At 32.9% G+C, this 16,816-nt stretch overlaps 1 protein-coding gene and 3 non-coding genes across 4 annotated transcripts; 1 reads left to right on the top strand and 3 right to left on the bottom strand.

Moving 5' to 3' along the window:
* Window positions 1-1,127: 1,127 nt before the first annotated feature.
* On the bottom strand, window positions 1,128-1,215 carry Trnai-uau (transfer RNA isoleucine (anticodon UAU)). Its single transcript is given in 2 exon segments — window positions 1,128-1,163; window positions 1,178-1,215. It is a non-coding gene; the product is annotated as a tRNA-Ile (tRNA).
* Window positions 1,216-1,459: 244 nt separating this feature from the next.
* Window positions 1,460-1,547, bottom strand: Trnai-uau (transfer RNA isoleucine (anticodon UAU)). The gene is given in 2 exon segments: window positions 1,460-1,495; window positions 1,510-1,547. It is a non-coding gene; the product is annotated as a tRNA-Ile (tRNA).
* Window positions 1,548-1,799: 252 nt separating this feature from the next.
* On the bottom strand, window positions 1,800-1,887 carry Trnai-uau (transfer RNA isoleucine (anticodon UAU)). Its single transcript is given in 2 exon segments — window positions 1,800-1,835; window positions 1,850-1,887. It is a non-coding gene; the product is annotated as a tRNA-Ile (tRNA).
* A 1,120-nt stretch (window positions 1,888-3,007) lies between these two features.
* On the top strand, window positions 3,008-7,200 carry LOC132727024 (uncharacterized). Its single transcript, XM_060712438.1, has 2 exons — window positions 3,008-3,547; window positions 6,065-7,200. Exons 1-2 carry the CDS (start codon window positions 3,078-3,080, stop codon window positions 6,111-6,113), a joined length of 519 nt encoding a protein of 172 aa, XP_060568421.1. The 5' UTR covers window positions 3,008-3,077; the 3' UTR covers window positions 6,114-7,200.
* Window positions 7,201-16,816: the final 9,616 nt, after the last annotated feature.

Genomic DNA, 16,816 nt, shown 5'->3' with positions numbered 1-16,816 from the left:
AAAAATCAAGCGTTTAAATGAAAAATACGGGTACTGCTTCTGTACGGGAACTGCTCGCATGCCAGTAATGCTGTTTTGAGCGTTAAACGCTCTTCAAAACTGAAGATATTGCAGTGTTTGATGACTAAAAGAACCTGTGCATAAGAGTCCTCCTTTGATTGAAGACTTGTGATTACTCTAAGCCTCCGTAATATCTGTGTTACACAATTAGACTATTTCACTTTGGTATCTTTTGCCAATTAAGAACTGAAATCTTTAACGTCTTTCCAGATAAAATGCTCCTTATCAATGATGTTTTCAGTGGATCTAGCGATGGATTCGCGCAGGCGCCATTCGGTTTATCATTATTTCAAATATTTCTACTTTAGATACAAATATTCTACGTGTTTCAGGCAAAACATAAAATTTGATGGTTTTATATCCTCATATGATCTCTAATTATAAATTGTATCATAGTTTGGGGACCTTTCTGTTGAAAATGTGGCAGAGTTAAATCGTATACATATACATGCACAGTGCGCGTTAACTGGAGTGCAGGTATTAGTTACCCACACTCCAGAGCATGCCCATTGATTGGCTCATTTTTGCTGGGGTTTACTTATTGTGACGGCAGAGAAAGAGAAGGCGATAGAAATATCATATTCAGACGTTCAGTGGTTACTTTTTCTGGGGTTTTATCAGGGAACGTGTTTTTATGTTGGCTACGATACAAAAGAGAAAGAACATCAAAACACTCAGCAATCTGATCAGATAGCCTCGTGTTTCGATGCTCTTTCTATTACTAGGTACCTTGCGCGGAAGGACCTGGGGTATAAATAACTACATGTACGTCTATTTTGAGAGGTTTGATAATTTTGGAATGATAAATAGAAATGATAAACAATGAATCTTTGTTTTTCTTTATAGAATAAAGTTACAGACCCTATCAGCATATGTATAAATTGATCTACGACTACTTTTACATTAACTTTTCAGAGGAATTGGGAAGCATATTATTTGATAAAATTAGTTTAAGCTACTTTACAGTTTTACTAGACACAAATACTACACCTATAGATCATTCTACCACAAAAATGAGAGCAATAATATTATGTTTTAGGCAAACAAATCTTAAAGAACTAAAATAGTGCACCGGGTGAGGCTCGAACTCACAGCCTCCGCATATCATAGTACTGTCTATAAGTACGGCGCGCTAACCGATTGCGCCACCGGGGCTAACTGTAAGTAGGTCTTGGAGAACAAAATTCGAATATTTTGGAATGTCTCAGAATACTAAGAATATTCTGCAGTATATCATACATCCGGAAATATCAGTAAATATTTAGCAATGTAAATGAAAGTAAAAAACATATATATTTATTACAATTACAAGGAGTATTAGTCATCAGACTCATCACTGAGTCATTTTGCAGGTTATTGAGGACGTAATATTAGAAATAAACAAGCACTACAAAATAAGTGCCCCGGGTGAGGCTGGAACTCACAGCCTCCGCATATCATAGTACTGTCTATAAGTACGGCGCGCTAACCGATTGCGCCACCGGGGCTAACTGGAGATAGGTTTTGAAGAACAAAATTGGAATACTTTGGAATGTTTTCGAAATTTGGCTACAGAAGACTAAGACAATTTTTCAAATATTCTGCAGTGTATCATACATCCGGAAAAGTCAGTAAAGTTGAAGTAAAAGTCGAAAAATACGAATATCTGTTACTATTTCCGGTGGTATTAGTCATCACTGAGTCATTTTGTAGGTGATCGAAGACGTGTAATTTGAATTAAATAAGCACTACAAAAGAAGTGCCCCGGGTGAGGCTCGAACTCACAGCCTCCGCATATCATAGTACTGTCTATAAGTACGGCGCGCTAACCGATTGCGCCACCGGGGCCTTACGATCGCTGTAAGATATAAGATTCAAGTTTACCAATGAGACAAGTGGTAAAGTTAAATGGTCGATAAAACGTGTCACTATGTTTAAGTCTTACTTCAATAATGACCTAACTTCAAGTCTATCATAAGTTAAGTGTACGTGGATAAAGTATTTACATTTAATGGTATTAAAAGTACCTACGTTATAGACATATGTATATATTTGTGATAAATTAGGTCTGACCAAATAAAAATAGTTATCTACAATGTATATGTATATTAAAATCATAACCACTATGTACGCTCATATATAGACATGAACATTTATATTTATAACAGTCACGGATTTTAATATAAATCCGTGGGACAGTAAACAACGTGAAACGTTTATACAAAAATCAATGAAAACATTTTCGTTTCAGTTACTGTTGCTTAACATATCCCTCCAAATTTCCGCTGTATTTAAAATTAACATGAATCTTTAAAAAAAAATGTGTCTTTTTTTTCTCTGTTTTACAAAACAATACAAAAAACGTAGCGGATAATAGATCTAATGGATTTTTAAAGCTGTATATTGGAAGCAGTTTTGTTGAATTAAGGTGTCTAAAGTATAATTTAATTGACAGAATTGGGCAAACTACATAAATAAACTACCGAGCGCTTAATTAGTGTTAATAACTTTTTGACAAATAAAAAAGATTAAAAAAACACACAAATTTTCAGAGAAATAATTTTGTAAATTCGTCGCCAAGTTCGTTACTATTTCTCTTATTCAACTCCGGTTTAAATTGTTTTTAAAGCAATTTTAAAATGATAAAAGCATGAATTAAAAAAAAAATTAAATATTTAATATAACAAAAATGTTTTTGTTTTTTAGTTGCATACCTCCTGATAGTAATTGTTTCGATTTTTTAAATAATAAATTACTTATTATGTACACAATGCATACATATAAAGTGGCTAAGCGTTATTGTAAATATTTAAACGATCGCTTTTAATATCGATCTCCGCTATTGTAAGTGCGTGAAATTAGAATTTGATACGATTTAAATGCTATTTTCCCTACAGTTTGTTTAAATAAATCGATTTTAAAGGTTCGATATTCTTTAAACCTGCACTTAAGCGTTATAAATACTGTGACGTTATGTCACAATCTGCGAGAGCGTTCAACGATACAGACGTCGCCCATAACAACTCAACAGTGGCAAAATGGCGGCGCTCAGTATGGGAGCGTTTGGCGCTTACAAACATGCGTATAGTAAATATGTGCAGGATTTAGAACAACGCGAAAAAGAAATTTTAGATGGAGAACAGGAGGCTCCGGAAGTTGAAACTGTTTGGATAACTAAAAGATATGCTCCAACCGACTTACGCTTAAGCGCTCCAGTTCCTCGCCACAAGCTCTTGGCGCCAAGGCAATTGCCCGTGCCAGAGCGTCACTGGATGCCAGCCGGAGACCCTCCACTTAGAAGTTTTGAGAGAAGCACCTCGGCTTTAATCTACAGATCTCATCAGTCGACCAGATGTGAGGATTACTCAACTCTTCGACAAATGCTCCCCTCTGAAGGAAGTGTCAGAAAAATTAATCCCCCAAGCTGGGGAACCAGTTACTCCCTGCCTCCATTATGTATTGATAGACCGGCCAAAAGATTTCCGTTAGTGAACAGCCCTATGACCAGGTAACGCATTTTTCATTTCTGTTTTTCTATAACATTTTCAGTTTAAAATGACCTGCTTTTTACAAGCACATACCAAATGAAAACCACGAGTATAAGGCAATTCGGGTTTTCAATATAGCATTCTCAATTGAGTTCAATCCTGTAGATTGTACTTTTTTTATTTCTGTGGGAAATATAACATCATTTCCCTTTGAAGCATGTAAGATAAGAAATAAAAGATATTTTTATTACAGTTGCACTTTTTCTTTACTTGTTCATTTTATGACTATAATTAAATCTTTACTCAAAGAATACCACTAATTGTTATTTTGTTTGTTGGTTGATTTTTAAAGATAAAAGGTGTCTTAAATAACAGACACGACAGTTTAACATACCCTTATCCATCATTTTGAGAAAAAAAAAGAAACTAAAAGCTCTGTATAAAATGTATTACAGAGAATAAACTACATGTATATAATATTATACAAAATACGACTAAATATATCAATTATATGTCATTTTATCAACAGTTTAAATTTTAAAAAGACCTTTCGTTTAAATAGTCTTAAATATGAATGTGTCATGGAGTATTGTTTACTTAACCAAATTTTTAACCATTTAAAATACTATCTTTATTTGTATTGTTAACAAAATGTCTGTCATACATGTAAACACATTGATTATTGCATATTGAACTTCTGTAGTATATCTAGTTGTTATCAATGTACAAATAATGTCTTTAACATTATCGTGAACAGATTGTCGGGGGATTTAAGATAACCTCTTGTTATATATACATAATTCATGAGCAGAACATGTAATAAATGGTCATAGATCTTATAAAACGATTGATTAAACGTATATATGAGCCGCGTCACGACAAAACCAACGTAGTGCGTTTGCGACCAGCATGGATCCAGACCAACCTGAGCATCCGCGCAGTCTGATCAGGATCCATGCTGTTCGCTATCAGATTCTCTACTTGTAATAGGGTTGATAAGCGAACAGCATGGATCCTGATCAGACTGCGCGGATGCGCAGGCTGGTCTGGATCCATGCTGGTCGCAAACGCATTATGTTGGTTTTGTCGTGTCGCGGCTAATATATCTTCTCACCGCGTGTGAACACTGAAATATTTGTTAATGTAATCAACTAACATTTATATTCTATTTTAATTGTATACTGTAGTTAAGACGGTCTACTTTTTTTTAACAAATATATTCTCTAGGTCTGACCGAGCATATAGTAAAACCTGTACCAATGAATATAAATACCGTCGAACATGTGTGAATGACCACCGTCTATAATGTATCTTTTTTCTCTAATTTCCGACTTACATATTTATAATAATTAAAAAAAGAAGAAAAGACACCAGTAACGTTCAAAATATTATAAAGTTAAGTACAAGCATGATATACTTGATAGTTTGTTTTCTTGTTTGTTTATTTGTTTGTTTATTTGTTTTCTTGTTTGTTTGTTTTCTTGTTTGTTTGTTTTATGTGATGTCTAAATATATTATATGTTATTTTGGTTTTGGAGTGATATATGTGGATATATTACCTGTTAAGATTTTATATCACCCGAGCCGTTAGGCGAGGGTGATATTTTATCTTGGCAGGTAATATATCCACATATATCACTCCAAAACCAAAATAATAATTTTACTACCCTTCCCCTGCCGAGTTTAGACGACTTTTTAAAAAATCATTGCTGTTTCAAATGAAACATCGAAATAAGATTCCCTTATAGGGTACCTCTTCGTCACAACATGACGTCACATAAATACATGACATATTTTTCCCGTACCTAACGAATGTAAACAAGAGAAAAGGAGTAGTCTATTGAACGCACTTTTTTGTAATTAATATCAAGCTTTCACAAGGTCATGTTTGTTTTCGATACTGATGGTAATATGTATCATTACTCTACTTTGGTAAATATTTATCATTTGACAGTTAGAAAGTGCTTTTAAATCGGAATTTTACACCGCGTAAAATCGAACCGTACGCGCATCACCTCAGCGCATGTTGTTTACAACGTTGGGTACCCAACGGGGAAATTTAGTGTGTATATTACCCGTCTGGCTCGGTTATATCAATTTCTTTCGGGTGATCAATATCCAATCAAAAAGGCGGAAAAAATCTGGAAGGGTAATAAACATGTATATTCAGGCCTCTTGGAAAGATTGTAGTTATATATTGAAGGTAAATTATGTAAAGAAATAATGAAGCACATGACCGATATTGGCATTGAAAACGTAATACAGTGTACCTCCTTTTTACTTTATAAACAGTCTATAAACATTCGCATTGAATTACTAGCAATTATTGAGATAAAAAAAATCGAACTTAGATCTTGAGATATTAAGTTTTGATATTATTGAAACTGTCATGCTTTACCCATTTAATCACTTTTAATGAATACCTAAACAGTAGTATGCAATTGCTTCAAGAAGAAGCAAAGCGTTTCCTACAAATTTTATTCATTAAGATATATGAGATAAATCTAAACAAATCAAAATTTGTTTTTTATTTACAGATACGTTGATGATATGCACCTGACCAACCGACTCTTTAAGCTCCACTAGCGCCCTCTACAGTCAGCCTCGATTCCATTTTTTTGTCATTTGCGTGCTGCAATCAAATTTGTGTGTGTTCATTTTCTTTCATATACGTATTCGTAAAAAATTAGTACTATTTGTAAACATTCTTGTTTGTGGTTTCTATCTTAGTTTCTGGTCTTAAAAACTTAGCATTGCTCAAGGTGTTTGTATACTAAATTTTATCTTAAACATTCTTTTTATTCTAAATGTATGTGTATAAGAAATTGCGCTATCTTTTCATAATAGTTTAATTATGATTTACGTCAGTTAAAGAGATAAAGAAGCAGAAATTGGAAATGCATTTTTTTCTTCTGAATATGTTAAGACTCTATGTAAACAGAACTTTATGACCAGGTCTTATTTTAATGGATATTATAAATCAAATAACTGAAAACTGTATTTTCGGCAATATCGATTCTACACGTTTTTTTTTACAACGAAGATTTCATTTATTTTACTTAATTTTTTTTTAGGAATAAGATTGTTTGAAATAATTTATTTCGATACACTATTTCTGAATAGCACACTGTTTTTGAAAGCGTTTTTAATTATTTTTTTCGTCATGTCTGTATTATGAAACGCATGCTAGGGTAACCTATATAAATTATATTAGAATTAACCTTCAAGACAAAAAATACTGTATAAATATTGCTGTATAAACTTATTGCCTGTAGGCTTCTTTTTAATCATCACAGTGATTACTTCCCTTGGCATATTGTTCTGAAAAGGGGAGATCACTGCGTTGGAGATTATCTGGAAAAATTGTAAAATAATAATGATATGGAATATATGTATGTAGATGGTTAGTGTACATTTGGAATTTTTAGAGAGAAAGATATGTTGTAAATTCACATAAAATGTGACGTTTTACTTCAATTTTTTTTTTATAAAAAACATTAATTTATAAATTATGTATGTACAATTATACTTCACTTTAGTCGCATCATCAGTATTAGGAAATATTTCAAATGTCAGAATAGGGTAAATCTGTTGTTAAACACTATATATTTTAGTATTAAACAAACGCTTTATTTATTATTTGTTGTACCGAGCAGTATTATTTTATAGTAAATAAAGATATAAATATTGTTACAACTGGTTGTGTGTTTTTTTCTTGCGTTAAGTAATACTAGTATTAGATCTTTCCGCTACATCTTTTCTCAAGAATAGATCTTTATATTTGATGGAAGACAAAGAACGAGAAAAATTTGAGTCTTTGGTTTGCAACTTGTTTATGTATTGATCAGTATATCCTCTCCTGGATTTTACAAGAGCTTGGACACTTAAGTACAATGTGCTGATACAACAAAATACATGTTTCGGCCAAGTCCTTACCAACTCAAAGTCCTTAAAAAATTGTTATTTTGATAAGTATATATTACATTTAACAATGCCGAATTATTTCTTGCAACAAAACATAGTGAATAAGATATCAAAATGTGTCTTCAAAGGTTATAGCACAAAGTCGGATTTTAAATATCTGATTTGTCAGAAACTGCATGACACAGAATGTGCACTGACCAATGAAAAAACCGTGATTTGAGACATAACCCTGAAACAAATCAAACTATACACGGCTATCTACGTAAATAAATACTAGCCGTGAACATTAACAACGTGTGACAATTGTTCTTTTGAAAACTTTAATAAAAAGATTAAAGACAACCAGTCAAGTTTTCTCAATTTTACTAAATAATGATTATACATAGAAGTAAAGAAATGCTTAAATTAGTGATAATTTGCATTAAGAATGTCAAATGTGCGTTAAAGAGCACAAAATATATTTGTCAAGAGTGACATGATTATAGACTTACATAGACTGCTAGCAGATCTGGTTCAAAATCTTTTATAACAAATAATATAACGATTAGGCAATAAAAAGCGACATTACAAACGTGCAGAAATATAAATTACTTTATAAACCAGAATATGTTGCAGCACAATCACAATATCAACATAAATTCATTGTAATTGAAAATCATTTTTTATAATTTAAATCATTAAACGTTGACTGTCAGAAATGAAGAAATGTCATAATCTAACACATATGAATATACAGTCTATCTCTGAAAAATGCCCCTCAGTAGACCAATAACCTCTTTACAACCAACAGCATTTTTCTTTTGAATAGACACGATCAAACCGACCTTGCACCATTTTCAATTTTGCCGTTTTTCTGCGAATGGTAGGGATTCCGTTTTTCTTGAGTAGAAATAAATGAAACGCCAGTAGAGAAACACCCCATAGCAACTCAGTAACGACCGAAATCTCTGTCGTCCCTAGGGTATCGCTCTGCAAAGGTTGTAATTTATATTCTGTCTTTGGATATCGTAAGGAATAAGAGATTTTAGTAACAACTTCTTATGTATTAACTTTTTACCTATCTTTAAGAGACAAGAAGTTATAAAATCGTTTTAGGAATACTTTTGGCTCCTCACCTAAAAGATGTATATCATAATTATAGAAGCTAGTTATACAGCCACTTTAACTGTTCTGTCCTTGTTGACCAATTTTTATTTCATAGCTTCTTTGCATATTTCCGATTTAACAATATACAAAAATGCTGATCTAATATCTACATATATATTAACGTTAAAAAGGTATATATCGAAACGTGACCCTTTTGTAAATGTTTCCTCTTCGTCAGGGACATAATGTAACGGGACACGCTATTGGAGTTAAGTTATATGTAATCTTTGGTCCAATTACGCGCGCACGTCTGCTTTTTGTCTTTTTGATCTTTGTAAAAGATTTTTTTGTCAAGATTTCATCGACGTTTTTTACGGATCTTGACACATGCATTCTTTTCTAGAATTAATTTAATTATCTTTGAACAATATTTTCATCCTAGTGTATGGATCGACAACGTACCACTGACTTGAAAAGGTTCCTCGCATCCGTCCTAAATGATGTTGCTCTAAGGAAATAAAGTACGAAATTGACCGAATAATTTGTATAAAACAGAACATTTATAACTGACCAGCTCATCTCCATTACAGCGTTAGGTGGAACAGTTTCATAACCACGTGACAGGATCCAATCACTGTGCATAACTAGGAACATTGTCATTGGTGTGTAACATATCATGTACACAATGTTGAGTGCTACCAACAGGACAGTGGTTTGACGGTTTTTTATCTTCTTGGCATTTTCACTTTGATTTATACCCAGAGGAAAAACGGATCTTCTCGCATTTCTTCGCACGAAAAACAGTCGAACAGCAATAGAAATGTTAATAGTGAACAGAATAACTAGTGGAGTAAATACAAACATTATTATTGTCATCTTTGGCCAATCATTCAACAAGAATCGTGCGTAACTGTCGTTGATTGGGTAGCAGTTACGTCCATTTCTTTTGCCCATACCGTAAATGACATGCATGTTGAGCAGAGCAATAGATGCTGTAACGAACACAATGCTGATAGTTGCTCTTCGACTTGAACATAAGGTCTGTCTTTTAAATGGTAACCACGTGGCGATAAACCGTTCAAAAGTTACCATGACTACCATGCTAGAGGAGACCTGAGTTCCAAAATACAACAAAAATAGTTGTATTTTGCAAATGAAAGTTGAATACTCTCTCATTTCCACGCCAAAGCCATTGTACAGCCAGTTTCGAGGTAGCGCCGCCCAAAGAACGATAATATCGGCTATAGCAAGAGCAGTCAGATATCTGGCTATGCTAGAGTTACGGTTCTTGCGTTTCATGAGAACGACAATGGATATAACGTTACCGAACGTTCCTAGAATTAGCAAGCAAAGGGGGAAAACTCTCCAAATACCGACGGAAATATATAATAGCATCACTTTTAATTGTTTTCGAATTTGTTGTTTTCTTAAGTAGGACAAAATGTTTGATTTAAATTCACTAATAGGCGAGATGATCCGATTGGTTTCAAACTATCATTTAAATAGCGTGTTTTTTCGTTGTACGGGTATTTTTACCAGTTCTTAATAGCACATCATAAACGATTATACTAGGTATGTTCATAAAGTTTGTGTACTTTTGTTGTCATTGTTTTACTTGGTTTATTTAAATAATCTTGATACATATGCCGCTTCGTTGGTTTGATTCCCCGATGTAGAAAGAATTCTGAAATACAAATATAGCAAACGTAAACAAAGAGACGAAAATGTGTTCAAGAAGTTTTCGGCTGGGTGCTGTAAAAGAAGGAGTCCTGGGCTCTCTCCCCCTCCATCTACACCACGAAGAAATGACATCTGCATGTTAAATGATAGCATTTGGTGTAATTGAGCTGCACTTTGAAATGAAGACAAACATTTGTGCATTTTCCAAAAAAAAATTATACTTGAGAACTAACAAAAATGTTATACTCTATTATTTTTTTTGAGGAATAGGATATTAGATAATAATAAAAATAAGTCGAGTGATTATCAACTAGCAACATTTCTGAAAGACAATTGTATTTCTGAAAAATAAATAATAATTGAAGGTGCAGAATATCTTAGACTACATTAAAATTTTTTCCATATGGATTCAATATTTAAACAAAGTAGTCGTGGATTACTAAATTTTTGGTGTCTTATTTGTCATTATTTCCGTGGTGGCGTAAAAGATACTTCAAAGACAAATGACTAACAATGGAAATTCAAAATACCCGGCTGAAATATTACAATAGCAACGCGTTGTATCAAAAATATTATCATTATTGTATGTATGACAAAATCACACACAAAACACGATGTTTAAAAAACCGAGCTAATACATGCACATGTTTAACTGAATCGTCATTAAAAAAATCAACAATTGTATGAATTTATTTCTCAAAAGAAAATTTCAAATTTGAATAAAATGTTGAGTAAATCGTAGTTAATTTAAGTATAAAATCATTAATGTACAAAAGACTAAAAAAGATATTACAAAATAGCAAAAATTAAATAATTTTACATTTAGGAAAAATAGAACTAAAACAAATGTTCACTTTACCTTGTAATTGGAGTTTTTTCTTTCTTTTGCGACTGCGTTAAGGTGTGTCTTATAAATACAGTCGGTTAAATGGTTGCCAACGCAACGTGGATGACGAGGCTACTTGTACAAAGGCGTAGCCCAAGAGTTTAATTCAGACTGCATGTCTTTTGTTGTCAAAAATAAAAATACTTTCCCTGTCGTCACAATATGAAACCCCAGAAAAGGTGGAACAATGTACGAGCATCTGAATATAACCTTTCTATCATTATCCCTCTCCCTGTTGTTACAGTAAGTAAACCCCAGAAATGCTGTAGCCAATCAAATTACCCTGTACAGACAGCGCGGACACTGGAGAGCATGTAACTTAAGGAATGCACTGTACATTTAAATTGTGTGACGATTTAACTCTGTCACATTTTCTAATAAAAAGGTCTCCAAACTATGATACAATTTAGTTTTGTATGGAATCGATTTAATTTAATTTGACATCCAACCTTGTCTTATACGAGGGGTCATTCTGCATTCCTTTCATCACCCAATAACAGATCAGGGGCCGTTTTTTGCACACAAACAGACGACGGACAAAGGATTAACACAAAACGTCATTTCATAGATGACAAGAAATAAAAATAAATATATTGATAAATTTTCTTGATGACAAACATCATAAACCATATGATCTCCTTTCCATGCATTAACAAATAAGAAATGTAAGTGTAAGTGTAAGAAATGTAAGGATGAGGTTTTAACTTTCTCTCTATTTGATTAACAATTAATTTTCAGAAACCTAAAAGTCACATTGAGTGTAAATCTTCAAAGAAACGTTAATACAAAAAGAACAACAACTGGTTATTTTAAGTTGAACAGTGTGTTTATGTGAAAAAGGCAACGTTCAAAAGGTTTTTCTCCTAAATTACAAAAACAGTCTCTCCAAATTTTGACAGTGAGAATAATTTTCGATGAAGTATATGTGAACAAGTCAAGCTCGAAAAGGCTTCTTGTTTATCGACCGCATCTTTTTTATGATCGGAACATATAATAGAACATGCACTTCCTGTACAGGTCTATCACGCTCTACACGTCTTGATACTTATTCCAAGTATTTCAATATTGAAATCCGGGCTCTTCTTCTTCTTCTTCTTCTTCTTCTTCTCGTTTTCATCTTCTTTTTCTTCTTCTACTTCTTCTTTTTCTCCTACTTCTTCTTCTTCTTCTTATTATTATTATTAATTATTATTATCATTATCATTATTATTATTATTATCATTATTATTATTATTATTATTATTATTATTATTATTATTATTATTATCTCTAACTAATTATAGATATAAAGGCAAAGACTATATAGACTTAATACTCCTTCAAATGTAATAAAGAAATAAGGAAGAATTTATTGTTATTAAAAGGGTGGCATTGTTGACGTCAACATTTCTGATTTAATTAAATCCGCTGAATAACAATGACCGGTCAGTTGTTCATTGAATATTAGTAGACAAATGGAGATGTATGTATTAAAGACATATTAGACCTGAGAATAGAACATAATTATTTCTTTGAACAAATGGTAAATTTGGATTATATTTAATTTTGATAATAGATCAGAGCATGCTAGATGTTTATGATATAAAAAAAAGCAGCGGTCAACGAGAAACTATTTCTCGCAGAAATTCCAAAAAAGGAATGAAAGAAAAACAATAAGATCTATTTTGCCTTCATTTCCTGTTTCCCCTTTTCCATATTTTTATACTCACAACAACAGAGGTTTATAGTAATTTGCTGCACCTGTTAAAGTAGCCCTGTACCTTTAACTCAATTTGGTATCATTTATTACAAAAACTTTACCATCTCTTAAGCCTGTGCTAGGGGGAGTGAGACCGTGAGCGATGTTTTATCATTCATTATTTTTCATGAACAGACTAATGCAAACCGAGTCAGCACATTTTCACGTTTTTACTTTTGGTTTTATATGCTCTGAAAATATATACGAGCCGCGTCACGACAAAACCAACATAATGGGTTTGCGACCAGCATGGATCCAGACCAGCCTACGCATCCGCGCAGTCTGATCCTTTCAGTTTCCTTTCAGATATCAGTTTCTCTACTTGTAATAGGGTTTGTAAGCGAACAGCATGGATCCTGATCAGACTGCGAGGATGCGCAGGCTGGTCTGAATCCATGCTGGTCGCAAACCAATTATGTTTGTTTTGTCGTGAAACGCGTCTAATACTTTTTTTTCTTGATTTGCATACAAAGAAATAAATTTCTATAACTTCAACTAAACGCCAAAAAAAAAAAAACAACAACAAGAAAAACAACAACAACAACAACAACAGCAACAACAAAAAGCAAACAAACAAACAAAAGCAAAAGACAGTTCAGTTCATCTATATAGTCAATAGGTATTGTTACGATGTTTCGAAGTTATTATTATTATAGTGTTAAAATATTTTATATTTAGGGTATTTGTTGGCTTTTTGCTCTACTTTTATTGTATAACAAATACTGCTTTCTACACATGGTAATAGGGAGATATAACATAACATTTTCTGAATCTATTATCATAGCATTCTTTTTATAAAAGACAGGTCGGCCCATGTGTAATTACGATTTTAGTTATTTTGACATAATTTTTCTACTTTTAATCTTACAGCTTTTGCTGGAATAAAGAATACAATTGTAAATTGTTCACATGGAATTGATTAATTATGCCCTATTCTCATCAGTCTCTATTTTATATTAAAGGGACTCCACTGAGGTTTTTTGACATGACGGGACTGGAAATAATTTTTTGAGATTATTAAAGTGACACTATGTCAATATTTTCATAGTCAAGTTGAGCTGAATTGACTTTTTAATTAAAAAGATTGACTGTTAAAATGGTGTTTGACCAACAGTTTATTTTGGAAAATATTTAGGATAAAATTTAAAATTGACCTAATATATAAAAAGACTGCCCCACTCTTTTAATAAAATGAAGGTAAGTGACAGGTAAGTTCTAATTGATATTTACAGAAATTCCGTTTAGATCCGGGAGTTATTTATTGTTTATATAAAGTAAAATATTAAATTAATAGGAATTATGGCAATATAAAAACTTATTTTGACTTTCACCTGTTCACTTAGTGTATACCCTAGAATGGGCATAATGTCACTTTAATCCATTTAATGTAGATCTATACTAATAGCATATGTGCAAAGTTTCAGATCATTAGCGCGCTCCGTATTTCCAGAATCATTATAATAATAGTGAAAAATGACAAGCGTTTAAACGCTTTTCACTCAAATCGGACTCAGAATAGCACAAACATATGATTTTCAATGTATTTGTTGTATATTTCCTAGTTATATTTTTTATATTTCTGTTTATCTATGTGAAAAATTATAATTTTATGTTTTAGGCTTATAAACCTAAGTGGAGTTCCTTTAAATTAGGGTGCTTATTTTTGCCAGGGTATATACAATTTGTTGCATACTAGTCCGAAGCTAACTAACATTGTCAAATGATCAGTATTTATTATTTGAGCCGTGTCACGACAAAACCAACATAATGGGTTTGCGACCAGCATGGATCCAGACCAGCCTGCGCAAAAATCCGAGCAGTCTGATCAAGATCCATGCTGTTCGCTTACAAACTCTATCACAAGTAGAGAAACTGATAGCGAACTGCATGGATCCTGATCAGACTGCGTGGATGCGCAGGCTGGTCTAGAACCTTGCTAGTCGCAAACCCATTATGTTGGTTTTGTCGTGACGCGGCTCATTTTCTATATAAAATATAAAAAAAATAATACCTATATAGTATCAGTGATCTAATGTTACTTTGACTATGAATTTTGAGGTCTGTGGCGCCGTTAAATGTCGCAACGCCGCTTAATGTCGCACTTGCCGCTAAATGTCGCACCATTGCCGCTAAATGTCGCAACCGCCGCAAAATCCTTTTCCGTTAAATGTCGCAATGTTTACGTTAAATGTCGCATGAATTTCACTTACCGTTAAATGTTAGATGTAAATTCATGTTAAAATCATAATTAAAGTAGTATTATATTACTTTTTAACATTCTCATAGTTATTTTTATTGTAATTGTCATCTTTGTTTTACTTGTTATCTTTTATGAACCTAAATATCGAGGTTTTGAGCTGCTATATAATGTAGTTTTTAGGCTAGAAAGGATACATGTAATTGATACAAAATTCTCAATAGATAATGTAAGTATTTTTCTTTTGTTTCCCATTTTCATTTGTAACCCTGATTGACAACATATTAAAGGTATTTTAAAGTAATTTCATTTATTTTCTCAGACACTACCGAATTTACTTTAAATGTGGTTTATTTGTGAACTATAATCATATGATGCAATATCAAAGGGCAGATAATCCTAGATATGCAAAGTTATTCCCCTTATTCTCTAAGATGTTTTCGCTCTGATTAACCTTTTGGTTACTTCTAATTTCAAACATATTCACTTTAAACTTAAATACTTATTTCATATAAAAGTACTAACGCATTTTTAAAGGACAGATGATCCTGACAGGTATTTTTGCTAAATAATCTTCCTTTTTATATTACCCCCCCCCCCCCCACTTCCCCCAAAGATACATATTACATATTCACTTCATAGGTGAAGGCAATTTTTTTTTATTTTATCAGAAACGGCAAATACGTGAAAAACATAGTATGAAATGCACGGTCAATACGAAAATCGAAAACAAAAATTATCACGTAGTACTCCTTGATCATGTAGTATTCGATCCGCAGTCGGGCGTTAGTAGCCTGGGATTCAGGCGTTGATACTTTTTTATTTATTCATAACTTACGCGCTATTTCATACTCGATCGTCATAGATATCTCTGGTTTTGATAGTATCAACGATTTGCCGAACAGAAGCACATTAAAAATCGACAGACTGGAACCCAGGCTAGGGCGTTAGATATGACCGAATTTTACTATTAACACATATAATATGCACCGAAATTTTTGTTAGCAGCCAGCCCGCATAGCTCAATCGGTTAGAGCGCGAGACTTGTAATCTCGACCTTGTTGGTTCGATTCCTGGACTGGCCAACTAAAATAAATGATCAGTCTTTCGGATAACACTTTCGAGGTCTCATGTATGTGTGCTTACACAACTTGGCACGTTCAAGAACCAGGGGAAGCTTCTGGAATTTGGGCATCTTTCTGTACCTGTAATTGCACTATCTCCAAAATCTAAAATGACTAGTACACTTCTGGAGGACTCGCCCATATGGGCAACCGGTGGCGAGTATAAATAAACGCAAATACACACACAGTAAGCAGATGTCAAAGTTAGAATGAGTTCACAAGATTTAGTACATTTTACGATTTGTCAACCACTATTTACGCTTTGACATTGTGGCAAGTGATATGTTACTCACCAAGTCGCTTTATCCTATGAAAGATTCTCAGTAAATATCATATAATAAGAAAACAAATAATTGGTTAAGCTCATATTAGCATTGCTATTTGGCTGAAGACAGCTAGCCGTATTGGCCAGAGCTTTTAGGCTTTTTATATCTTTGCTTTGCTGTAATGAAAATCTTAATCTGTAAGCTTCATTGTAAATATTTCAATGAAATTAAGTCTGACATCTTTCGAAAAACACAGGACATGAATAATACATATGTAACGAAGATATAAGTTAGATATCTGTAACCACTTTTATGCTCGAATTTTTATTCACGAGTTTGATTTGAACTTTTTTATTTCTTATCATGTCCTATTGCACATGTCGAGTAC

The sequence above is a fragment of the Ruditapes philippinarum genome, unplaced genomic scaffold (genome assembly GCF_026571515.1).
Source record: "Ruditapes philippinarum isolate M1 unplaced genomic scaffold, ASM2657151v2 ctg681_1_1_1_1, whole genome shotgun sequence".
Classification (NCBI taxonomy): Eukaryota; Metazoa; Mollusca; class Bivalvia; order Venerida; family Veneridae; genus Ruditapes; species Ruditapes philippinarum.
This window is presented reverse-complemented; position numbering and strand designations above follow the sequence as displayed.

Bases quoted from the DNA above. Each gene is read 5' to 3' on its own strand.
- LOC132727024 (XM_060712438.1), top strand. From the start codon at position 3,078: ATGGCGGCGCTCAGTATGGGAGCGTTTGGCGCTTACAAACATGCGTAT. The intron at 3,548-6,064 runs GTAACGCATTTT...TTTTATTTACAG, and splicing joins GTGAACAGCCCTATGACCAG to ATACGTTGATGATATGCACC.